Below are 27,156 nucleotides of genomic sequence, written 5' to 3'. Positions count from 1 at the left end.
GTGTTAAATGTCCTATATGCATATTATATTGATATTAAACTGAGTCTAATCCAGAAGGAAAAACTAAAGAGTTTCAAGTGATTAATTCATAGTCCAATCTGATGTAGTCACCTGTGCAAACTTGTTTTCCTCTTTTGCAGAGTTTTTCCCCTCAGACTCATAGAGTTCAAGACATACTGAGGATATACTTCCAGGAGCCTGTAACGTGTGTTGTCTTCGAGCTGGCAAAGGCGTCCCTGACGGAAACAGTACTTTGAAACTGTTGGCTCCTGATTCATCGACTCCCTAATAAGCAGGAAAATAATATGCACATCCTTTGATATCATTACAATGATAAAAAATCACTCCTATTATAAATTAATATATATTCCTTGTTGATAATCTGGAAACTACACAGCGGCAAAGAGAAGACAATAGAAATGATCCTTAATCCCAACCCACTTTATTTAAAAATAAATTGAAACATACACCTCTCTACTTGTATTAGAATCTTAAGCTTAAAAACACAGTTAATTAAGAAATTAACATATTAGATTAATACTAACTAAAAGAATATCAGAAACTCATTAAAAGTAAATTTATAACTCGAAATTTAAAATTTTTACCAGTACACAAGGTTTTATTTTAAAAACAGTACGTACGTAAACCTGTGGCAATAAATTTATACTACCATGGAAGAGTGAAGAGAAGCTCAACATACCTTAACTAAAATATCTTTGGCTGAACACTCTATCTTAAGAGCGTCCTCCACTAAAAGGTTTTCTTTCCCAATAAGGATTCCTGCTTCCATAGCTGCACCAATAGGGATAACTTCATCAGGAGGGACAGAATTGAGAAGCTCAACAGCTGGGAAAAGATCTTTAATCATTTGCTGTAGCCGTGGGATTCGAGAAGACCCTCCACAAAGGACAACCTAGAAAATAAAAATAATTTTGTTTTTTACTTTTAGAACAATGATTGTTTCTCAAAATTAAGTGTAACAGGACAAGTCATCTTCATCACATGAAAAGGTAAAATATAAGAAGCCCTATTTTAACATATTATTTTATGTTATACTTACCATATATACATATAAATATGTATTTAATACATTATAAATATTTAATGTACTGTTTACCCATAGCAACAAAATTTAAAACGAGGAGATCTCACCACATATTAGAAAATATAATATAATAAGATATATATGGCTCATGATGAATACTGGGCATATGAGGCTTAACCATAAATACACATTTGTATAGGAAATACTGTACTTAATACTTCGTACTGTTCAAGCATTATCTAAAAGAAGTGTTTACATAAATCACAGCATTTCTGTGGCAAAATAAACAGTGGCAATCTTCTCTATGTGAAAACTATGCCATAGATTTTGTCTTCACTGTGGAATAATAATTTTCTTGAGGAAAAAGATGTTTTTTATACAACTACGTTTTAAGCTCTAGGTACCACTTGATTAAATATGCACAAAAACTCCATATAAAATTGTCCCTTTATGAGCCTGCCCACACATCTAGTGCCCCAACTTTTATAGCTGCCACCCAAAGGATGGGCCCCCAGATCTCCAGCTCTGAGAGCCAACAGGGCTTGCATTCATGAGTCCCATAGGATGAGAGCAAACAAAGAAGCAGTTTTTAAATGGGCAAAGGAGCAACTCTTGCCCTGTGGCTATACACCAGGGTTCAGCACAGAGGGAGAAGGCAAGCATGCCCATCTCCCAGCTTCTCCCTGGAAGGGTGTGACTGCATGCTTTCCCAGCTGCTGCTGCCTGAGGGTCCAGTTTCTAATCAGCCTATATCTAGGTGCTGCCTTTGATCTTCCTCTTTTTTTGATCATCATCACTCATGATGGTCTTGGCACACTCTCAAATACTGAGAGCCACCAAGAACACAAATGGCAGCTTAGACGGGCACAAAGTTTTGAGAAGCTACCAGGAACTCAGGTAGGGCTGACTAACAAGGTTCATCTCCTATACAGGACCAGTCTGTCAAAACTGGAAGAGGTAGCAGTTTTTTGTTTCTTGTTTTTTTTGAGGTAGCAGTTTTATGTAAAGCCCAGAAACCAATACAGAGAGTCTAGCAAAATGCAGATACAGAAAAATATGTTCCAAACAAAATAACAAGATAAATTTCCAGAAACTGATCTTAATGAAACAAAGATAAGTGATTTACTTGATAGAGTTAAAAACAACTAATAAAGATGTTCAATGAAGTCAGGAGAGTAATGCAGGAACAAAGTATGAATTTCAACAGAGATAGAAAATATAAAGTACCAAAGAGAAATCATAGAGCTGATGAATACAGTAACTGAACTTAAAAACTCAATAGAGGGTTTCATCAGCACACTAAATAAAGTGAAAGAAAGGGTCAGTGAATTTGAAGACAGGGCAGAGGAATTTATTCAGAGGAGCAAAAAGGAAGAAGAATGAAGATACATTCAGGGACTTACAGAACACCAGTAAATGGACCAATATATGCAAATATAAGGGTCTCAGAAGGAGAAGTGGGGGGAGAGGGGGGCAGAAAACTTACTCAAAGAAATTACGGCTGAAAACTTCCCTAATCTGGGGAAAGAAACAGCCAGATCCAGTAAGCCCAAAAAGTACCAAATAGGATGAATCTAAAGTGACCCACACTGAGACACATCATAATCAAATTGCCAAAAGTTAAAGACAGAAAGACTTAAAAGCAGCAAGAGAAAAGCAACTTGGTTAGATACAAGGGAACACCATTAAAACTATAAGTGGGTCTTGCAACAGAAGTCTTGCAAGCCAGAAGGGAGATATTCAAAGTGTCATAAGAAAAAAACCGTCAGCCAAGAACACCCAATTCAGCAAAGGTGCTCTCCAAAACTGAAGGAGAGATGAGTGTTTTCACACAAACAAAAGCTGAAGGAGTTCACCACTACTAGATTGGCCTTACAAAAGATGTCAAATGGAGTTGTTCGAGTTTAAACAAAATGCTAATTAATAAACATGAAAACATATAAAAGTATAAAACTCACTGGTAAAGATAAATATAGTTAGATTCAGAATACTCCAATATTGTAATGGTAGTGGGTAAATCACTTATAACCTTAGGACAAAGGTTAAAAGACAAAGGCATTACAAATAACCGTAATTACAATAACTTGTTAATGGATACACAAAAGATGTAAACTGTGACATCAAAAACATAAAATGTGGGGAGAAGGAGTGTAAAAATGTAGAGCTTTTGTATGCGTTTGAAGTTAAGTTGTTGTCAGCTTAAAATAGGCTATTTTAACTGTGTAAGATGTTTTATATAAGCTTCATGGTAACCACAAAAGAAAAATCTGTAGTAGACACACAAAAGGTAAAGAGAAAAGAATTAAAGCAAACCACTACAGAAAGTCATCAAATCATGAAAGAAGAGGACAGGAAAGAAAGAAATGAACTATAAAACAGACAGAAAATGATTAACAAAATGGCAATAGTAAGGTCATACCTATCAAAAATTACTTTAAATTACTTTCTACACACTACAAATTACTAGATGAAGAAATTAAGAAGACAATCTCATTTACAGGACTATCAAAAAGAATAAAATACTTAAATAAATTTAACTAAGAAGGTGAAATATCTGTACCCTGAAAACTGCAAGACTTTGATGAAAGAAACTGAAGACACAAATACATGGAAAGATATTCCGGGTTTATGGATTGGAAGAATTAATATTGTCAAAATGTCCTTACTACCCCAAATATTCAATGTAATCCCTATCAAAATTCCAATGGCATTTTTCATAGAAATAGAAAAAACAATCCTGAAATTTGTGTGGAACCACAAGAGACCCCAAATAGCCAAAACAATCTTGAGAAAGAAGAGCAAAGCTGGAGGCATCACACTTCCTGATTTCAAACTATATTACAAGCTGTAGTAATCAAAACAGTAAGGTATTTGCATAAAACAAGTCAAATAGATCAATGGAACAGAACAGAGAGCCCAGAAATAAACCCACATATATAGGGTCAATTAATTTTCAATAAAGGAGCCAAGAATATACAACAAAGAAAGAAGAGTCTCCTTAATAAATGGGGTGGGGAAAACTGGATATCTACATGCAAAAGAATGAAACTGGACCACTATCTTACACCACACATAAAAATCAACTCAAAATGGATTAAAGACTTGGAGTAAAACCTAAAACGATAAAACTCCTAGAAGAAAACATAAGGGGTAAGCTCCTTGACAACGGTCTTGGCAATGCTTTTTGGATTTGACACCCAAAGCAAAGGAAAGCAAAAACAAACAAGTGGGACTTATCAAACTAAAAAGCATGCACAGCAAAGGAAACCATCAACAAAATGAAATGGCAGGGCTTCCCTGGTGGCGCAGTGGTTGAGAGTCCGCCTGCCGATGCAGGGGACACGGGTTCGTGCCCCGGTCCGGGAAGATCCCACATGCCACGGAGCGGCTGGGCCCGTGAGCCATGGCCACTGAGCCTGCGCGTCCGGAGCCTGTGCTCTGCAACGGGAGAGGCCACAACAGTGAGAGGCCCGCGTACCGCAAAAAAAAAAAAAAAAAAAAAAAAAATGAAATGGCAACCTATTGAATGAGAGAAAATATTTGTAAATCATATATCTAAAAAGGGGTGAATATCCAAAATACACAAGAATCTCATTAACTCAATAGCAAAAAACCAAATAGCACAATTTAAAAATGAGCAAGGGACCTGAATAGACATTTTTCCAAAGAAGACTTACAAGTAGCCGAAGGTACCTGAAAGGGTGCTCAACATCACTAATCATTAGGGAAATGGAAATAAAGATCACAATGAGACATCACTTCATACCTGTTAGGACGTCTATTACTAAAAAGACAAGAGATAACAAATATTGGTGAAGATGGAGAGAAAGGAGAACACTTATACGCTGTTGGGAATGTAAACTGGTACAGCCACTATGGAAAACAGTATGGAAACTCTTCATGAAATTAAAAGTAGAATTACCTTATGATCCAGCAATCCCACTTCTGAGTATATACACAAAGGAAACAATCACTATCTCATAGAGATATCTGTACTCTCATGTTCACTGCAGCGTTATTCACAATAGCCAAGGTATTTGGAAACATACTATGGAAAGATCATAAGTGTGTGTCAGTGGATGAATGGATAAAGAAGATGTGGTACAGATATACAATGCAATATTATTCAGTTTAAAGAAGGAAGTCCTGCCATTTGTAACAACCTGAAAGAACCTGGAGGGCATTACACTAAGTGAAATGAGCCAGACAGAGAGACAAAAACTGCACGGTATCACTTATACGTGGAGTCTAAATTAAAACAAAACAAACAAAACAACTCATAGAAACATAAAGCAGAAAAATGGTTGGGGTTGAGGGGGTAGGGAAAATAGGGAGGGGATGGTAAAAGGGTACATACAAACTTTTAGTTATAAGATGAATAAGGTCTGAGGATCTAATGTATAACATGGTGATTACAGTTGATAATATTGTGTAGTATATTTGAGATTTGCTAAGAGAGTAAAACTTAAGTGTTTTCACCTCCTGCAGAAAAGGTTAATATATAAGGTGATAGATGTGTTAATTAACTCGATGGTAATAATAATCCCTGCACAATACATATACTAAATCTCATGTTGTATACTTTAAATACCTTACAATTTTATTTGTTAATTATACCTCAATAAAGCTGAATAAAATAAAATTGCTCCTTTATAAATATTTTAATTTCCTCCTTAATTAATACGTTTAACACTTGTAAGTCCATGGGTATGCAGAATATTGAATATGTTCTCTCAAGGAGGGAAATCATCAATAATCACTACTAATTTCAGTCTATATACGGATGTTCTCAAAGCTCCATGTGGTGGAGAAGATGAGCAACTGATGAAAATGAGGCCCCGCTCACATCAGCCGTGAAAACGAGGAGGGAGACCACGTTCCTCCGCAGGTAAGGGCATGAGGAACATCAACTCAGGGTTACAAAGAAAAAAGAAAAGCAGGTTTGCCTCGGCAGAGTTCTCCCAAAAGTCTGCTTTGGAGGTAAGTTAAAAGGAAAGTCTTCTCTAAAATGTCTGATACCAGGTAAATACCATGAGAATAAAAATGGAGGTTATGCCTTTTCATGAACTTCTTACAGTCAACATCGAAATGCTTTATAAATAAGCAATAAGTGGTGCTGTGTTAAAACAAAAAACAAAAAAACCCCTGGAAAATCTTGTTTTTTGGTATTCTCATTTAAAGGGTAAAAAGTACTAATAGTGTGTCATTATTAATGCTGGCAGTAACCGGAAAATTTTAATTTAAATAAATTCTTTAAACATTTACTCTGTAGTCTGATTTTCTTTTGCAAACTTAGAGGAAAATTGAAAATATTATAGATTATTCTGAAAATAAAGAAAATAGTAAAATCTATCAGAGCCTGTGGAATAAAACCAAGCTGCTAATGAGTAAAATGGTAGTTAATTTTTTTTTTTTTTGCGGTACGCGGGCCCCTCACTGTTGTGGCCTCTCCCGTTGCAGAGCACAGGCTCCGGACGTGCAGGCTCAGCGGTCATGGCTCACGGGCCCAGCCGCTCCGCGGCATGTGGGATCTTCCCGGACCGGGGCACGAACCCGTGTCCCCTGCATCGGCAGGCGGACTCTCAACCACTGCACCACCAGGAAAACCCGGTAGTTAATTTTTTAGTTAGGGAAAAAATGAAATAAATTAATTAATGTTCAAAATAAACATTTATAAAAATAATAAAAGTATCCTGGAAAGACTGGAAGAAATAAAGTGCAAACCAGAAATAAAACAATTAGAAAAGAGAAATATATCACCTGGAAAAAAAAATCTAAGAAAGTTTTTTTTGGGTTGTAGTGCCAGGAGTTGGGAGCAAAAAAAAGAATAAAACAAATATCTACAAAACCTAGGAAGGAAAAAAAACAGATAAACTCAAAAAGAAAAAGATAAATAAATAAAAAGAGAAAAATCGGCCAGTTTTAATTTAAATAACTTCCTTATACTTTAAAAATTTAATATCAAAAGCTACGTAAAATTAAAAATTACAAGAACATTATGCAAAGTTGTATGTTAAAAGTTTAAATCACTATGAAATAGGTCTATAAAATACTTTAATTCAAAATTGAAGCAGGGGCTTCCCTGGTGGCGCAGTGGTTGAGAGTCCGCCTGCCGATGCAGGGGACATGGGTTCGTGCCCCGGTCTGGGAAGATCCCACGTGCCGCGGAGCGGCTGGGCCTGTGAGCCATGGCCACTGAGCCTGCGCGTCCGGAGCCTGTGCTCCGCAACGGGAGAGGCCGAAACAGTGAGAGGCCCACGTACCACAAAAAAAAACAGAACAAAAACCAAAAAAACAAAATTGAAGCAATAAAAAGAAATTATGAAAGTTATAAATATATTTCAAAAATTAGTTTCAGACAAAATGTGTTTATAGGCAAATTCTTTAGAATTCTTGCGGAACAGAGATTTTATGTATTATGCACTAACCTGGAATACTTAAAAAGATGAAAACGTATTAAATTCCATTTTATAAGCACCTGATAGCCTTGAAACAAAACAGTAAAAACAAACAGCAATAAAACAACACGTTCTGGAGTAGAGGTTGCCAAGTAGCAACTTGCAAATTCTATCAGGCAAGCTATATTTTCTCTCTTCACATAGTGTTTTCAAAGGTTCTGCATTAGCTACTAACATTGAAACATTAAAAAGTCTGATGGTAAGCCCTAGTTTTGAGAGTCTGTTAAAACGCCCCAGGTTCCAACAGCACTGGCCTGCATCGCTGGATGGCAGTGACTGGTGGGGAGCAGCAGCTGCCCCTTCTGGGCTAGAACAGCTCCTGGTGTGTGTGGCCAGCCCACCACTACCACCCGTGGCCCTCCCACCAGCTACTGGTCCTTGCCAATTACAATCCTATTTGTGCTCTTACTTTTCTTACAGCAAAGAGTTCAACGTGAAACTCTTTACTCTCTAAACCCAGTTCTCAAACTAGTAGGAGAATGAAAGGAAGATCGCCAGGACTGTGTGTCTCAGGAACAATGGTTGGGGGACATACTTCTCTTTGGGAGAATGGTATGGTACAGTGAGTCTACTGTACTACATGGCATCTGGGCAGCTTAACTGTGGTGTAGGGCCTAAGATACACATACTGTTATTTTTATGTGCGGAAAGAAACTGACCTTCTTTTATATCATCTTTGGGAAAAATCCCAGCATCAGTGCGTTGGATAAGATTGGGGCCGATGATGTGCTTACGACTGACACTGAATTCCATATAAACACTACCGATACTTTGGTCCCCGTAAAGGATTTGATTTGCTTATTCCTAGAGAAATGAGTATTTTGGAAAACTCACAAGGCAAGGGATTTGGCACACTTTCTTATGTTGAACTTAATTTACAGCTATGAAAGTGATAACTTAAAATCATATTCCCACAATGTGGAACTGAAGGCTGACTTGAGAATTGTACATCTATCTTTGGAGTAGTCATGCGAACCTATTTTGTGAGTTGATATTTTTCATGACGAAATGAAATGAGCTTGGACCCTCTCTCACACTCTGCCTTGGGTTATGAAGAAAAGGAAGGTACTATCAGCCTACTTCCTGAAGAACATCGTGCATGATTATGTTACCTTGGAATAAAGGGCAATTAAAGCACCGGATGTCTTGGTTTAGAAGGTACTGTTCTGAGTAAACGAATTAGATATATTGTGATATTTTGTCATTCTAGGTAAGTTCAAGCACTTTAAAATCCCCTATTTCTTGAGTATGTCTCAGGAGCTTTTAAAAGAGAAAAGCAGCCTTTGCTTACAAAGTTATACAACCTTAAAGAGCAGGTCATGCTGTGTGGACAGAAAAAAAAAGGGAGGTGGGGAGAGGAACGGTTAGCAAAGGTCTGAGCATTGGCTCCAGCTTCTCACTCGCTCATTGCTTGAGACTCAACCATGTGCCTCTGGCTCTCCCTAAACGGAAGCCTTGGGGACATACCGATAAGCCATGGTCCATCTCATCATCCAGGAAGAAGAGAACGAGCTGGAGGCAAGAAGCTAAGGCACTTCTTTAGACCAATGCAACCCAAAGCACAGGACCATTCCCCTTTTCAGTGTCTGATGTTAAAAGGGGTTACGTTATTCAGACAATATGCATAAGGCAGGAAAGTTCGAAATAGCCCATCTCATTTCTGCTAACTTAGCATGAACAGCATGAAAATGATACATGAATTATCACAGAAAATTCAGTAATATATCAAAAGAATATTCCTCATAACCAAATAAGATCTATCCCAGGAATACAATGATAGTTCCATATTAGGAAATTATCAATAATTCATCAAATAATTTGAAGACAAATATAAAGAAAACCATAAGGCTGTCTTGCAGGTGTCCGAAAGCAATTGTAATGACTCAACACCTATTTCATATTAAAACACCTTTAAAAAGAAAAAAAGAGAAATGCTCAATATGATAAAGAGAATCTATTTCAAACCAGTTACCAGTAATTAAATCTGTTGGTAAACAACTAACACTATTCCCCTAATAAAGAGAACAAAAGAAAGAGGTCCAGTGTCAACTAAAATATTCAAGGCCTGACCAAGGCAATCAAATATAAACAAGAAGCGAGAACAGGGAACTCTACTCAATACTCTGTAATGGCCTGTGTGGGAAAAGAATCTAAAGAAGAATGGATATATGTATATGTATAGCTGAGTCACTTTGCTGTATACCGGAAACTAACACAACATTGTAAGTCAACTAAACCCCAATAAAAATTTAAAAAAGGGCTTCCCTGGTGGCGCAGTGGTTGAGAGTCCGCCTGCCGATGCAGGGGACACGGGTTCGTGCCCCAATCCAGGAAGATCCCACATGCCGCAGAGCAGCTGGGCCTGTGAGCCATAGCCGCTGAGCCTGCGCGTCCGCAGTGGGAGAGGCCACAACAGTGAGAGGCCCGCGTACCGCAAAAAAAAAAAAAAAAAAAAAAAGCAGCAGCAGCAAGGGGTACAGAGATGCAAGATAAAAGTATCACCAAACACGGATAAAACCCTCTCCCAACGCCCACAGCCCACTCCAGCTACCACCCCATTTCCCTTCTGCCCTTTTAGCAGAACTTCTCAAGAGTTATTTATATTTATCGTGTCCATGGACTCACCTTCTTTTCTATTTAAACTCACTCCAGTAAGGTGTCTCCCTCCGTAACTCCACTGCAACTGCTTTTCCCAGTGATCTGGTCCCTTGCTCCCTCCTCCCACCTCCTCTGGCTCACTCGGTCCCATCCCTACTGCTACCCCTTAAACATACCAAGCTTGCTCCCCTCTGGCTGTTCCCTCTGCCTGGAAAAGCGGCAGAAATTCACCCAGTCTGTTCCTTCATTTCAGTCCCTGCAGGGCTCTGATCAAAAGCCATCTCCTTAGATGGGATTCTTATCTGCAAAATCACCCTCTGTCACTAGCTATGCCCTTATCCTGCTTTATTTTTCTTCATAACAGTTATCACAACTGGGCATTATTTTAACTGTTTCTTGACGGCAAAGACTTTATGTTTACTGCTGTGTCCCAAGTGCCTAGAACCCGCTTGGAACGGAGCAGGTGTGCTCAATAATTAGTTGTGTGTTAACTAGTAAATGGATTTGAATGCATGCCTAGGAAATTCAGAAGACTCCTTGAAAAATTATCAATACCAAGAATTCGTGAAGTGGCAGAGTATCAGATAAAGAGGCAAAACCAGTAAGTGTTCTATCAGCAAAACCAAATTAGTATTGATAAATAAAAGCAAAGAAATATCTCATTCACAACAGCCAGAGATCCCACAATTACGAAAACACATAACTCAATATAAGTATTAAAGAAGATTTGAACACAGAGAGATACCAACTTTGTGGTTAGGAAAACTAAATACTGTAAAGATAATATATCACTCCCCAAAATTTTATTGGCTTAATACAACTGCATCAAAATCACAATGGGATTTTTATCTAAGAAGTTGAAAAAATAATTCTAAAGCGCCCTGAAAAAAACCAATATGAATAAAAAGAATTTTAAAAAATTGCAACGTTAATAATGAGGGTTTACGCCTACTCAGAAAGTAAATTGCTTTTGGTGAGCAATCTGATAAATACTAAAAGCCTTAAAATTTGGGATTCTACTCACAAATCTTATTCCAAGGAAATTAAGGATATTAACAAAGCCACAAAGACTGCTATTTATAAAACCAAAATAACGTACACACTCAACACAAATAATTGGCTGTGTAAATTATGATACATCAATGCAACAAAATACTATGCAGGTATTAAAACTGCAGCTGAAGAGTCTGGATGCTTGGTAAAAACGGCGAGAATTAACTGCATCGGTATATCTACGTACCCTTCTACAAGCCCACTTGTAGACAATAAGGGAATTTAAGAAGATATAAATGGCAGAATAAATGCAGGAGAGAACTTGAGCTTGAGATTTCAGCAAATTTTGGAAGCTGAAAGGGAGAGAAGTAACTGTCTTAAAGCTGACGTGGCCTGAGATAAACAAAGGGGAAGCAAGATGGTTTGCGTCACAGAACCCAGAGCGGCTTGGGACTGCGAAGCACCAAAGGCCACAGGAAGCGAGGGCCAAGCCGAGGGGTGAAAGCGGGACACCGGGTGGACAGCAGCCCCGCCCGCATGCGCACGGGGCCAGCAGACCCCCAGACCTCAGCCCTGACCCATCAGCGCCTCCTGCCCCCTCAGACACGGGGCTTCGGCCCAGCTTGGGGACAGCAGGGGAGAGAGGGGAGCACGGTGCTGAACACACGGAGATAAAGGAAGTCTACCGTAATGAAAAGTAGGAACCCTGACGCTCCCTGTCCTCAGAGATCAGCCGTGTCCTTCTCAAGCACTCGATGAGAGGATTCCTTCGGGAAAAACCAAATATTCCTAAGACTAGACTGCCCGATACTAGAGTGGGAAAGGCGATGGGCGTAAGAGTAAAGAGCGAGCACGAACTGCAGGGGCAGACTGTGAGCTCCAATCCCAGCGCCGGCACGTGCGTGCCAGCGTTACTTTAAGCAAAGCACTTAACCTCTTTGGAACCTTTTTAGTTTCCTCCTCTGGCCATGGAGATAGCGGTGCCTATCTCCTGATGCCTTTGTGAGGATTAAACGTGTGAATGACTGTAAAGCCCTCCCTCCATCCCCATAGGAGGATTATACTTACCGGCCCACTGCCACTGCCCGGAATTTGCAACCCCTCCATGCAGGTGGAGATTTCCCTGCCCACACTCAGGCCTGGCCATGTCTAGCTTTGGCCAAATGAATGTGACTACACTGAAGTACAACGTATCTAAGCAGAAGCTTTAAAAGCCCTGCACGTTCTGCCAGCTCTCTTCCTCTTTCCCCTCCACAGTGAGAACCGCACGTCCCAGAGAGCTGCTCCTTTAGCCTGGATCGTAGAAGGAGAAGCACGGAAAAGAGCCATAGCAGTAGACCTACGGCCACCTTCAGCTGCCCACGTGAAACACTAGCAAGAAAAAATTGTCTACAGTAGAAAACCAGTGAGACTTGGGGGTTGTTTGTTACTGCTGCAAGGTCAACAAACTACAGAGACAACTCTATATTTTTAAGTTCTCAAAAGCTTGTATTTTAGAAGTATCTGGAGAGTGAATCTTTAACAATATTCTTAATCCTAAGAATGTACTTGACCTCTAGTCAAGCAATTGAGGATCGTACCATTTGTGGTATCTAATGTGAGGGCTGTATGACCAGTTAATGAAGGAAGAGAACTCACATTAACTGATCATCTACAATACAGCACACCCTGTGCCATACATGATATTTCATTTAATCCTCATAACAACCTTATAGAGTAAGTTATACTTATAAGTTAAGTATTATCACCCTCCTTAATAAGAAGAGACAAGTAAGGCTCATGAAATTAAGTGATTTGTCTGTTCTGGAACAATCAGCAGTGTGAGCCTTCCAGTTCAGGTGGGTCTGTCTCCAAGTTCATTCCCTTCCACCCCTGCCTTGTACCACTCTTCCATGTGCCTTAATCTTTGTAAGCCACCTTCACCCTCCCACACACACACACCCCCAATCACCTAGCACAACGCATGGCATGTTATAAGTGTTCAAAAAAAATACTTACTGAACTAGACTGAAGGGAAAACCTCCACCAAAAGACAAAAAAATGCAATTTCCATCTTACAGCATACAGCAAAATAGTGAAAATATAAAAACTTTCAAACTACAGCAAAAAGAAAATAGTATTAAATACACCTGAACAAAGATGGAATTTATAAACTTAGAAGCAGCTGAAGAAATCAGAGTAACAGACCAACAGATTTAAATAGATAAATAAATGAAACCTCAGTGTATCAAATACCCTCCTCCATAACAGGACCAAAGTTAAACAGTAAACTGCATGCCTCAAAAGAAGACTATAGTAAACAGCAGTTAATTTTCTGATTATATAAAGCATTTACACAAATACATTTTAAAAAATACTAAGATTTAATTGATCAAACAGGCAAAGGATATGAAATATTTACACATAAGGAAACACAAGATTAAACATTATTTAATAATATTAATAATAAATATTTTTAAAGAATCCTATAGTACCCAACAAAATATAAAGTAAAAAATATCTTTTTTTCAACTACCTAATGGAAAATTTATCTTTAAATGATAAAACTCAGTGTCAGCAAGGTTACAGTAAAATGTCTGTTCTCATATATTGCTGATGAAAGTATAAGTTAATTCAACTCTCTTGGAAGGTAACTGAAGGTAAAAATAGGTTTAAGCTATTTATACTCTTTGACCCAATGATTTTACTATGGGACTCTATCCCAAGGAGTAACCTTAAATATGGGGAAAGATGGGTATCACTGTTCTGGGGAGGGGAAGACCCGATCTAGGAGTCCAAACAGAACAATGAAATAATCTACGGTGCTCTTCCTTTTCTAGGATATTGAGCCTATTTAAAATTGTGTTGATGAAGACTACACAGTAATATGGGCAAAGAAATTGATTATATTATTATTTAAGGAACAGAGAATTCAAAATTGTGCATACAAATTAGACTAGTTTATTATAAAATAAAACACTACCTATTTTCTGAGTTTTCTTATATGAAAATTCCTTTATTAACAAAAATGAAAAAAATGTATATGTATTTTAAATGAGTAGAAATAATCTTGGGAGAAAAGAGAACAGTAAACAGTTGGAATATTTTTGAAAGTCTCAAAATCTTTTCTTATGCAAGCAAATATGCAATATTTCTCAGCAAGCAGAGAGAAGCAGTTTGGTGTACTGGTTAAGAGCAGACTTGGGAACCACACTGAGTTAAATCCTAGCTCTACCACTAAACACACAATTACCATGAAGTTACTTATACCTTTGAACCTCTGTACCTCCAATTCTAAAATGGGGATAAATAATAACACCTACTTCATGGAGCTGTTGGTGAGCAATCAGCAAGTTAATACATGTAAAACGCTTAGAAACAGTGCTTGACACATGGCAAATGTTCTAATATCTGTCAGTTTTTACTTACATATAAAAAAATATACTGAAAAGGAATTAGTCTTTTTTGCTAAGAAAATGAACATACAGAACTATGAGTTCATCAGAGCCATTAATCAAAATTTAATCAATGTCCTTCCTAATATAAGCTAAGAAAATATTTAAATGTGTAAAAATATTCTTTCAGTACCAAGGGGCTGCTTCCTAAATTCCAAATTGAAAATTACTCCCAACATAAATAAGAAAATACAAAAGTATTACCTTGTTGATATCATCGGCTGTAAATCCACTTTGTTCTAAGAGTTCTCTGATTGCTTCTATACATTTATTAAAAAGTGGAGAACAGAGAAGTTCAAATCTTGCTCTGTACACACACACACACACACAAATACACATACACACAGAGAAGACACAGAAAAAAGTCAAACAAGACATCTTTTTCTTGTGAAGGTTAATGACAAAAAACCTACTGTGATGAATCTCTTTAGAATAGGTTTATGATCAGAACAGGATGTTAAACACCCAGCAGTGCAATATCATGGGGTGAAAAGGTCTAGGTTATCCATCTACAAATGTATGAAGATGTTTAGTATTAAATTCAGATGGAAGATTATCTTACCCATAGCCTGCTTGTAAGCTTTCAAAACACCTAAAAATAAATACTCAGTGTATGGCATTTCTGACAATAAATCTATTGATCCAAATCAAACCACCATTTGGAAATTTTTGCTATTTTTATGTGTTAAAATTTTTAAAATTGTTTCTCACTACTTTTCTTTATAGTCTGAGCCCATGCTGCACATAGGTTTAGTTCTTTTGCACCGAGAAGCTTAAATGCTAGCAAATAAAATTACGAATTCTATTTCCTTCTTAATAAATTCTATTTCCTTCTATTTCCTTATTAATAAGCAAACATATACTGAGTACTTGGACAAACTTAGCACTAAGTTGATATAAAGACTGTTGCCACAAAAGAGATTTAAATTCAATTTAACAACTTTCTTTTAGATTGTAGCTTGAAATCTCTCTTAAAAGATCTAGAGAACTTTCTGGAGCCACTGGCTACATGAGACTACTGAGCACTTTAACTGTGGCTAATGCTACTGAGGAACCGAATTTTTAATGTTATTTACCTGTAATTAATTAAAAAGTTTAAACAGCCACAGGTGGCAGTGCTGACCTGGAGTCTTCGAGAAAGCCCAGGGAGATGAGGAAGCTAAACTACAAGGGCCAGATGAAGAGAGAATTTAACCACACAGACTCAGTAAAAGCCTAAAAATAATATAATACTGTAATTCTGGACAACTTCACTATGCTTCCAAGTCATCCATTATCTTGTTGGGAGGTTTAAATTGTGCTAACGGTAGCTATTATTATTCTGAGTAATATGCAATGCAAAATGATACGATGATAGGACAACGGCCTCCCTTGGACTTCCTGGGTGAAGGTGCAATCATTTGTAAGCAATGTTTTGGATTAAGTAAAAGATATGAGCATTAAAAACAATTTTATGCACATTAAACCTGTGTTTACTAAATGTCATAAAAGCTATTAAAATTTACAATGCTGCCAATGGATGACAGATCAAATAAAACCAAGAAAGGGATCAATCCTCAAAGTACTGTGATAGGTAACAGAACTCTGGAGTCAAAACTAGCTGGGTTTGAGTCCAAGGTCTGTCACTTACTAGCTGGATAACCTCGGACAAGAAATGAAACCTGTGTTTCAGCTTCCTCCTGTGTAAAGTAAGGAAAATAACAGTACTTACCTCATCAGGTTGTTAGGAGAATTTGAGAGTTAATACATAGAAAGTACTTAGAATACAGCCTGCCACACAGGGGTAACGATCAAGTTATAGTAACAACCACTGATACATGTGCAAGCCCCAGAGAGAACTAGGGACTATACAGGTGGGACTGCTATTCAGTAAGAGAAACTCGCAAATCTCAAACTTCAAGTCTTCTCTCATCTTTCTTTCAAAGATCTAGGAATTGTAAAACAATTATACCCCAATAAAGATGTTAAAAAAAAAAAAAGATCTAGGAAGCCCTTTTCACACACTGCTCTTCGTAGCTGTAAAATAACAGGGCAATCACAGCTGACATGATTACTTTGCGAACAGTTATTTAGTCTGACAGGAGTTGGACCCCAGAAGTAAAGACAGGAAAACTCCCCTTTTATAGAGGGCTAATAAACCTCAAATGAGCAAACGAAAAACCCAAAGTGAGAAAATTACACCTAAATGTGAATACACTTGAAAGTTTTTTGTTTAAGTTTTTTGAACTGCAGTTTTACCTGGACACATTGCAGTCAAAATCTTGACCTTTATACAATGAGTCAAGGAAACAATTGGCACTTCCCAAGGTTGACAAAGAATGTTTTGCAGTGTCAGCACTGTTCATCAGTTTCACCATGGCACGGGCATTTCCTCTCACGTCATGTTTGAAGGATCTAAATTAAAAATACAATCTTTGAAGTTTAAAAATTACTAGGTCATTTAGAATTTATTGTAACTAAAATCTGGATAATCCTTATTAGGATAACTATAAGCTCATGAATCAATATTACTACCAGATTTTAGTATCTCCAAAATATCCAAAGAAAATTCTCTGCATTTAAAGAAGTGTCTCAAGAAAAATGAATAATCAATATACTTAACACTTTGAATTGCTGGATTCTGTAATCACAATAATGGACTGTTGTGCTTTGAAGAAGTACAGGAACCATCATCTTTTTGCAGATGAGACAAAAGGAGGTTAAAGGAGATTCATGCAACTGGGTCAAGTCTCACACCTCACCCCTTACAACCACAGCATGATTATTGTTTGAAGGCACAAAATTATCTGTCCAGCAAAAAAAAAAAAAAAAGAACTAAAAGTGCTTCTTCAGAGAAATTTGAAACATAACGAAATACGTAAAATTTTAGTTCCTCTACGTCCAAGGGGAGTTAATTGTTAAAACTGCTTGCTAAGTGGTGATGTTGATGGCCCTGTTTTTAAACATGTTGAAAAACTGAAATCCGTAGTAAAATTAACACAGCCCTTCCTTGAGTTGGAACTCCTTTACAACAAAAAGCAGTATAGGTCTTCATTAAAGAAATGAGAAATTATCACTTTTTCAAGACTTTTTTTTACCCAGTTTAGTCAAACTGATGAAAATGCTATTTCAGCTTCTTTTTACAGTAGGAATGTCCCAAATATAACCTTTATATATTTGACTCATAATGTGCCAAACAGGATTAGAATTTTGAATGGAATAATTATATCCAGCAACAAAACTAAAATATTCCTTGTGGTAGTAGATTAGTAATAAAATAAACACTCTGCAAGACATTCACTTACTGGAATGTAACTATAACATAATCTTCTACACCTGTAAAAACTGTTCAGAAGGTAGTGAGGCCTCAGTGCTTTTACCCTCCTTCATCCAGACATAAAAGCAACCACTGAAGAATTGAGGGAAAAATCCAAGTACACTGCACTGGGCAGCTTGGCCTCTGCTTCCCCCTGTTTACCAGAACAGACCTTAGAACTTTAGACACAAAAATATCCAGCGCACTGGAAAAAACATGTCCTCCTTTGAAGGGCAATTTCAAATAAATTAGGAAAAAATTAAACCTGAAGTGAAACTTCAATCGAAATATATCATCAAGTCCCTTTATACTCACCTCTGAAACTCAGAAGCTAGGTACTGTGCTAAGGTTTCTGTGAAATGTGTACCTCCAATGTTATTATCAGTGTTTGTTGAAAGAACACGATATATTCCACTGTTAACTTCCATGACACTGATAGATAAGGATGTTCCTCCAAGTTTGAATACCAAAATGTTGCTTAAAAAAAAAGATAACATGAGTAAGTTATGAGAGAATCACAGCATTGTAAAGCCAGGTTCGACTTCTTAAACTAACAAGTCACTATAAATCACATATGAGGAAACTGAAAATCTCACATGAGTAACTAAGTTGTCCATGGTCATCACTCAGTGATGACTTAAGCCTAGAAACCAGATCTTCTGATTTTAAGTCAAAGCTCTTTTTCATTTAGTTGTACTGGTAAAACTGTATTCTTCTGACTAACTGGAGTTCAAAACACTAACTTTTCAAAGTAAATAAAGAAGAGATTTGTAATTAAAGTGAATTTTAAGAGAATTAAACAGAGAAATTTTATGTTAATATTGTCCTTGTTACTACTGCAATAACATGTTCTACAAAAGTAAAACATATGCAAAACTAGGAGCTAATTTCCTATGTATCAAAATCCAAAATTTCTGATATTGTAATTTATATTCTATATTTGAGTTTACCTAAAAAAAAATCTGCTAGTAATTTATACGTATTAGGTTAATTGTGAGATATGAATGAAATGACACAATTAGGGGAAATTAACACATCTGAATTGATTTCCCTAAAATTACACGATGTGTCAGATCTATTAAGACAAGTTTTATAATTAAATTAGGAGTATGTCTTACTATTTCATTATCAAATGAAGTCTTAAATCCCCATACTGGCTTTTCCCCCATCTCCTGCCAAGACAAATGTACATAAAAGACCTCACTGTTTCTAAGCATGTTTAATAATTAGAATTGGTAGTAAAATTAACGGTGCCCTAGAGCTTCAGCTGGAACTTGGCTGGGCTTATAAATTTCAAATCTTCCTCCACTAAGGGGACAAAGTGTAGGTGATAAGAGAAGGGCGGAAAAGCTCAACCTTCCCTCCTGCCTGTTATACTCTTTCTCTGCTTTCCTAGGACATCTTTCTCATCTATTTGAAAAACTCCAGGTGAGAGTTTCGATGTCTTTCCATCCATAAAGGCTTGGAACCACTGTGCTATGTAACAATCTCTACTGAAATAATTGCTATAATCTAAAATGTTTTCTGCAGTGAAAAACTTAAAGCTGCAAATATGGTTTTTACCTTTTTCCAGTGGGGGAGTCTTGTCCAATTCCATAAGCCAAAAGAGCTGCAGAAGGTTCGTGGATTAACCGCAAAACATTGAACCCAGCAGCTCTGGCTGCTTCCCTGTGGACAATTTACTTTTAATACATTTAGTATCACAACATGTTGAAGTCTACATTTTTAGAAATGCTCTGCTGAAGATTTTATGCAATAGCATATAAGACTTTGTAAGTAGAACATGAAGGGTAATGATCTTTAGAAGATAACAGAACATAAGAAACAGACCTAAATCTTTAAGCGTAGATCACTTCTGTTTAAAATAATAATGTTCAGAGTCTATTTCCCTGACAAAGAAAATAACGTGCTTATACTGAGTAAGGAAGAGAAAGCTCTCCAAGTGCTCAAGCTTACAAACTTTAGAAAGAGATTAGGACATATTTATAATACATTTTAGCATTTTCCAACTTCTTTAATTTAGGGTCACAGTTTTAACACCCCACAAGTGCAAGTAAATAAAGCAATTCTCTGCCCCAGAAGCAACTCAGGTGTTCAGCAAAGCCCCATAGGGAACTCTATCCACAGAGCAAAAGACTGGGTGCTTGCCAATTACATTTGCATAACAACCTATAAAAACTAAATATAACTTTTTGTTTAGATGTTAACCTAAGGTGAAAAAATAATCGCAAATATTTTCTAAAATTGCTTATTTTTATATAATTCCCACGTAAGCCTTAATTACATGACACTAAGGCAAAGTGATTCATAAACATCAACTTAACCTGGTAATCAAAAACATTTCCAATCAAAATAGCTAGGAAAGTACATTTAATTTTATGTTCTTTTGACATTTCATAAAATAAAGGAACTATTAATGATTACTACCATAACTTTTTACCACACGATTTACATATGTAAATATACATGTATTTACAAATACAACTTTATTGTGTAAGTTATTTTCAAATGCAATTTTACCTTTCACTATATAGTGATACTGTGAAATCTGTTATTTCCTTTAACTAAGCAAGTAAAAGAAACCCCATATTATACTTACCCAAGAGCATTTTTTTGTTTTTCTCCAAAATCAAATGGAACAGTAATAACTACATCATTTGCATCTGAGCCCAAGACAGAATGTGCTGTTTCTGTACGTGAAAAAAATATTTTAAAAGTTCACAAAACGTACTGTGGTAATCATGTCATGATATACATAAGTCAAATCATTACGCTGTACACCTTATACAGTGCTGTATGTCAATGATATCTCAATAAAATGGGAAGAAAAATATATATAAAAATAAATTCTGATGATACACAAAAATGTCAAGCGATACTCTGAGGTTTGTTAATTTGAGCCAAAGACATTCTCACTATAAGGATTTGCCAGTTCACTTGACTGCTCCACCCCAATGATCTTCTCTTGCTCTCTTAAACTGTGCACTACTTTTTTGTGGTTTTGGTGTAGTTTGTGGACATGGAACTAAGTACTTTCCAAAGTGCCTTGCTCTTAGGCTTCCAAGTTTCAACCATCTCCCAAATTAGACGGGTTCTTAGACAATGAGCTTCCAATGTACTAATGTGCAGACCAATGACCATGGTGAAAGGCTGCCTTCCATCCCACAAATCCATTACACATTCCAGAGCTGAAGTAAGCCTTGTCAGTAATCTACTCCAGAACCCCTCAAGTTGCTCCACAGATGGCTGCTCAGCTAGCTCCAAGCCTTCACCTGAAGTGGAGATAAAACCAGACCTACTTAATCTGCCTAAATTACCGTGGAGAGTGCACTGTCAATCTTGAAAGAGATACGACATTCACTATTCGCCAAGCTTATTGGCCACTTCATCTTTTTAAAAAAATATTTATTTATTTGGCTGCACTGGGTCTTAGTTGCCGCATGTGGGATCTTTAGTTGCGGCATGCGAACTCTTAGTTGCAGCATGCGTGTGGGATCTAGTTCCCTGAGCAGGGATTGTACTCGGTCCCCTGCGTTGGGAGCGCAGAGTCTTAGCCACTGGACCACCTGGTCACTTCATCTTAAGAAGTTTTGAAAATGCTAATTTGGCCCCATCCATTTACATTACTTCTAGGGAAACCAAGGTCAGGGAAAATAAGTCATTTAACCACGGTCACATAGCCAGTTAGTGGCCCGGGCAGGTCTAGCATAATTTAGGTCTCCTCACTGCTCATTCGCTCAATCACCCTGCTTATTAGCCCCAGATCAAAAACCATCTCTAGATTTTTTTAAAGGTCAGTTTTTAAAAAGATCTTTTCTTTTGCTCAATACCTTTCATTTTACTAAATATCAGTCTGGCAACATCTTCTGGGCTGACAAATTTCTTTTCTTCTCCAGTATCTATTTCATAGCGTAATTTCCCATTTTTTTCAATGACCTATGAAGGAAATTATGAGTGTGTTAAATAAGGAATGATTTTAATAAAAATACAGTTTCAAATCAATATAATTGGCAATTACTTTGTGTAATAGGGAAATAATAATAGAAGCATACTCACTAAACACTTACTATCCCTGATGTATTTCTGAGCCTGTGGATCATCAGAGCTGTCCATAGAGATAAACATAGTTAAATATTTATATCACTATTGTTGACATATAAGTTTTAAAGAAGACTATATTCTTCAATACCACTTGACAAATATAAAAATATAAACAAAATTAAGTTGCTTAATATTAAAAGAAATCTTGCAATATTAGAGTAGGTTTAGACGGTAGGAATGAATGGCTGCAGAATTTACAAGGTTGAGTAATTCTATTAAAGTGCTAACTTCACATTTGAAAGTGAATAGCTGTTCCTTGTTCTGATCTTACTATCAACAGGTGTTAAACATTTGGGGATGATTTTCATAATATCAATGATTTTATGTCATATATACTCGTATCTTTGATCCTGAAGACCCAACCACTGAGATAAAAAGGACAAAAGGACCACAAACTAATGGCAAACCAGAATACCTAACACCATCTTTGCTGCTTGGTTTCTGAATATGAATCAATGCCTGAAACCTGAAAGGACTAAGCAAAAGTATGAATATTATATATGTGAAAGTGCAGACTACTGCAGGTAGATATATAACATCCTATACAAAGTAGGCACTAAACAATTGTGTATGGCAATGGAAAAATTAAAACAATGGGCGTTATGTTGCTCAAAATAGTAATACGAATTAATGCAGACTGCAAAATGTTTTCACATGTATTACCTTACCTGATCTTCCCAACACTATAAGGGGCAGAGTCAGTACTTGATCCCAGGCCTTCTCTACCAGGCTAGGGTTTAGACTGCCTCGCGGTGAGATGCTAAATGACTAAGGTACTTTTGCCGTGAGCAGGGACAGGAGTCTGATCTTTGGCTTAATTTCAACGAGAAACGAAGATGAGGTAGACCCTTTCACTAAATCCTTCTTGCAAGGGGCAGTGGCTATTCTGTCCAGAGACCAGTCTTAACTGTTTAGTAACAGCAGGTGAAATTTAACACTGGCTAATTGCTGAAGGGTAACTGAACATCGGAGGACCCTAGTCTTGTAAAGGGGAAAATGCCCAAAGTCACAGGACTAATTAATAGAACAACTGGCTGGAATCCAGATCTTTAACGCAAGGTTTAATATTCTTTCCACTAGCCTTCCCCCACCCCTGCCCCTTTTCTAAACCCAATATTTATACTAGCTCCTGGACAAATATTTTAAGGGTAAGAAAAAAAAGATTAAGTGTGCCCACAGTAATTTTTTTTTCCTACCAATACTGTAATTTTGGCATGACACTTAGTGGTTCTGTTTCCTTTAGGACAGAATTTAAGTCAACCAGGATAATTTCACCAAATAGCTATCTATCACTCAGACAAGATAACTTGCCAGAAAAGGATATTTTAATGGAATTTATAGAACTCTGAGAAACAGAAAATTCTTTCTCAATTGCCATGCAGAGAGGGCCTCGCTCAGGTGAGGCCAGAAGCACACGTAGCTCTGAGGGCCACAGAGAGGCCAGACCCTGGAGGTTAGCCAGTGGAGGAGCAGAAAGCAGAGAATGGAGGTGACGACAAACGATCACGGTAGCGCCAGAAAGTAGTGGACTGACCACAGCCAGGTACAGATGACAACTTTATTTGTCCACACCAGGATTGAGTTACTGAACAGAGACAGAGGGTGGTGGCAGGCTGGCATACACAGCGCCATTTACGTGGAGGGCTTCAGGAGGCAGGCAGAGCATCACTCCTAGCAGGGTACCAGGGCCTTCATCCTGCCCCTCCCCCTCCCTGCTGAAGGGCCCTGCCCCGCACTCACCAGCACTCACCAGCACTCACGTACTGCCGCGCTTCTTCCCCCCCACTCTCCCAGTAGAGCCCACCCGGTCTGGAAACGTCTGTCTTTACATTCATCTGCCCACTGGGCCCTCACACAGCTCCTGCGAGGTAGCAGGGATAGCCTCCCACTGGATAGCGGAGGGGCCTGAGGTACAGAATGGTAAAGTGACCTGCCTGCAGACTGACAGGGAGTCACGGCTGGGCCTACAGCTCAGACAGGATTTCTGGGCCTGTTTCTCTACAGCCTCCCCTTATTACGACTTCTCTCCTCTTCACAAGATTTGGCCTGTTTTTTCTGTTTTTAAAGATTTTTCCCTTGTTTTATTCCTAACCTTACTCTGCCCATTAGACCTGCACACTACTTCCTCCCAAGTTCACCTTGACTTCTGCTCTTCAGCACTTCTCTTATCTCAAATAAATCCCTGCCTATGTACTTTGCTACCATTAATAGATTAATATAGTACAGGCCTAACTCTTTCAAGTACTTCCCTGTTTTTCCAGAAAGTCTACCTATCTACAGTAGTGTTATCCAGTTGTAACTGACATGGACCCCTCCACGTAGGGCCTAAAACTGAGAAAAAAAATTATATATCTCCATTTCCGTGCCTTAAACATACGCTCTTTTAAAGCACGGAATCTGTGTCTGGGTGTGGTGCTTACAGAAGTTCACAAGTACATTCATAAATATTAATGCCATAGAATGCTTCCTTACAACACAATTGTTACCAGGATTTCACATACGTTAATACGCTGCTGTGTCTGAAAATATCGCAATCAGAATTTCACTTTGCCTCGTTATGCTATTCATCTAATTTTTTAGAACTGGAAGGTACAAGAAATGTCACCTAGTACAAACCTCTCATTTTAGAGACAAACCGAGGCACAAAAAGGGCAAGTGATCTGCTCAGTGTAACGAAGTGTGGCAGCATTAGAATTTGGGGGTTCTGTCTAGATTCCAGTGTGTTCTACCTCACGCTGCTTCCTACAGAATGGCCCATTCCCCAGAGGAACCTGCCATCTATTCCTGCTCCCCATATGTTCCCGCCGTGGTCTGGACCATTTCTCCACCTATTGCTATTTCCAGCATTTAGGTAAGCAACCAATCTGGCAAAATAGAAAATAAAACCTCTCCCTACATGCCTGCACTTTTTTTCCAGCCTCTTGATTACAGGAAAGCTCTTTACATTCTAAGTCTTCTTTTTGTACTTTCTGAAAGTACTAAATAACCGCTAAGAGCTTTAAGTTAGGTTAACGATGGTCAGTAATGGCTTCCTTTCTAGAGTAAATTGGAAGCATGGCTCAACACCATCATATCTCCTCTAGGATGTGTATGTGTTTTGGAGGGAAAAGGGGATGGATTTGTGGAGGGTTGGTGCTTAAAGAGAGCTAGCTATTGCAGGCCGTCCTTATCCACACCACCCAACTGTTCCCAAAGCTGTTTTATTCCATCATATGCCATTAATGAGGTGAACTTTTGTCTATAACGTGTGAGAAAAAGTGACTTTGGAAAGTTCCCTAAAAGTTTTCTAGGGCTTGCCTTCTGTAACATACTAGACAGAAAAAAGGCTAACAGAGAAGAACAAAATTAGCTAAAAGCATTTGGGAAACTGATATCATCTGAATTGTTTCCACGAGGTCCAAATGGCAAACCAATGCTCAAGATATATAATTATGCATAATCATGGAACCTAAAAAATATGGAATGCAAAAAATTTACTTACATGTAATATTTTATAAGACAGCCAATTTCTCATTATATCAAAGATTATCAATATGAACCAAAAAGCACGATTGTGGCTCCCTGTCAGTTGTGAATTATATCCATAGTGTTAAGAGACTGAGGACTAGTAAAATGGAGGGAAAGATGGTTTGACTATTGAGTGTGTGCTAGTCGGTATGTCACAGACACAGCAGTGAAAATATGAGATAAAGGTACCAATACGTGTTGTGTCTATATTAGCCTCACGAGCTATAGAGAGATTTAAAGAAGTGAAGCTTGTAAACTCCAGGAAGCAGTCAAGTTAAACTAGTAGATTCAGGCAATGAGGTCTTGGTATACAGCCCTAATTCTACATCTTGTCAGCTACCGTGCTTCATCCTAGCCTGACCTCAGCCAAGGTCATATGCTTTAATAACTTACATGTGTATAGTGCTTTTAAACTTTTAAACCCTTTCACATCTATTTAAGCCATCTGATCCTCACAACAACCCTGTGAGGTAGGCAGGCTGCCCCCTTTTAACAGCTGAGGAAACTGGTGTTGAGAAGTAAACTAAGTTGTCCCGCATCAGTGGTGAAGCCAGGGCTAACTAGTTCTCTGGACTTGCCTGCTTCCGTTGTCTACTAGGCCACCTCTCACGTTTCTGAAACGTCTTTCAACTAGTGGAGACGCTTGGGAGAAGCAAGTATTCTACCCTTGAATATTCTAGTATTACTACCCTTCTGCACGTTAATGGTCCATCCACTCTTTTTTTTTCCTGAGGACACGGAAAAGGAGGCAGGCTACCAGAAGGCAGCCGTTGGACCCGGGCCTCTGCCAGAGTAGGAAATACACCCTTGTGTGATCAGCTCCTAACTTTTGGTGTTTGAAATTAACCTCTGAAGCAACTTTTCAAGCCCTAGCTGGAAAGCACCGGTTGCCTCTTCCACCGCTGTGGCCAAGCGTCTGACGGCGACCACCGCATCCCTGCGCAGCTCGTTGGCTGTGTCCTGCTGAGCACTGGCCTCCTCGCCAATGGCAATCAGCCGGTCCAATTTTTCCTCCTCCCGCTTTGAAAGTTCTCGCGCCAATCTCCTGTTTTCTGCCAACTCGGCTGCAATAGTCCTGGCCACGGACCGCCTTCTTCGCCTTGCCCACCTGGGAGGGGGCTCACTGGTCAAAGGCCCATCCCCACCAGAAACAAAAGGAACTCTGGAGGAGGAGCCCGGAGGCCGCTGTGCCGAGGCCACCCCGGGAGTGTTTCGGCTGGAGCTGGTGCAGGGGCTGGGCTCACCGGACACCCCCAGTCTGGTCACGGGGCTGCTCTGACAGGGAGCAGCTGTACCTCTGAAAAGGTGGTGGGAGCTGCTGTAGCTGGGGGTCCCTTGAGAGCACCCTGAAAAACAAAGCAACAATGTTGCAGAGATTACATTCCTGCTACGGGAATGCTTGGAGCCAGCAGCAGAGCTGAGGGACAGTGACAAAGCTATGGTATTCCCAGCAAGGCCTCTTTCCACAAGGGATGGGGAAGAATTCACTTCCTTATCTGGACATTTTGTTCTGTTGCAATCACACATCCAAAACCTCTCCCCTCGCCTTCCTGAGCCCCCTTCCACATAGCTATCCAACCTACTCTACAGCCACAAATTCCTAAGTCTCCATTATTAGCAATGCCCAAACTAGTCTGGTTCTAAGGAGTGCTTCCAGGTTTAAAGGAGCTCTAATATCTTACATACCTAGGGTCACGCCTCTTAAAAACCTGAAGCCCTTTATCT

The 27,156-nt window shown here is 38.5% G+C and overlaps 1 protein-coding gene across 11 annotated transcripts in view; it reads right to left on the bottom strand.

The window, feature by feature from the left end:
* The window catches only part of LOC137205649 (heat shock 70 kDa protein 14), a 34,652-nt gene that overhangs the window by 3,023 nt on the left and 4,473 nt on the right, over positions 1 to 27,156 (bottom strand). Inside the window, exons 2-12 of one of the 11 annotated variants that reach the window (XM_067703907.1) lie at positions 26,279 to 26,777; positions 21,880 to 21,928; positions 21,654 to 21,759; positions 20,423 to 20,513; positions 19,387 to 19,491; positions 18,139 to 18,300; positions 16,767 to 16,922; positions 14,733 to 14,835; positions 13,093 to 13,191; positions 701 to 913; positions 112 to 285 (exon numbers count right to left, since the gene is read on the bottom strand). In XM_067703907.1, coding sequence (XP_067560008.1) covers positions 112 to 285; positions 701 to 913; positions 13,093 to 13,191; positions 14,733 to 14,835; positions 16,767 to 16,922; positions 18,139 to 18,300; positions 19,387 to 19,491; positions 20,423 to 20,513; positions 21,654 to 21,759; positions 21,880 to 21,928; positions 26,279 to 26,777 — 1,757 coding nt within the window. Of the gene's footprint in view, positions 1 to 111; positions 286 to 700; positions 914 to 4,967; positions 5,094 to 13,092; positions 13,192 to 14,732; positions 14,836 to 16,766; positions 16,923 to 18,138; positions 18,301 to 19,386; positions 19,492 to 20,422; positions 20,514 to 21,653; positions 21,760 to 21,879; positions 21,929 to 26,278; positions 26,778 to 27,156 lie in introns of those variants that run through there. The other 10 variants (XM_067703931.1, XM_067703920.1, XM_067703928.1 and 7 more) reach the window with 10 other exon arrangements.

The sequence above is a fragment of the Pseudorca crassidens genome, chromosome 1 (genome assembly GCF_039906515.1).
Source record: "Pseudorca crassidens isolate mPseCra1 chromosome 1, mPseCra1.hap1, whole genome shotgun sequence".
In the NCBI taxonomy this organism is placed as follows: domain Eukaryota; kingdom Metazoa; phylum Chordata; class Mammalia; order Artiodactyla; family Delphinidae; genus Pseudorca; species Pseudorca crassidens.
This window is presented reverse-complemented; position numbering and strand designations above follow the sequence as displayed.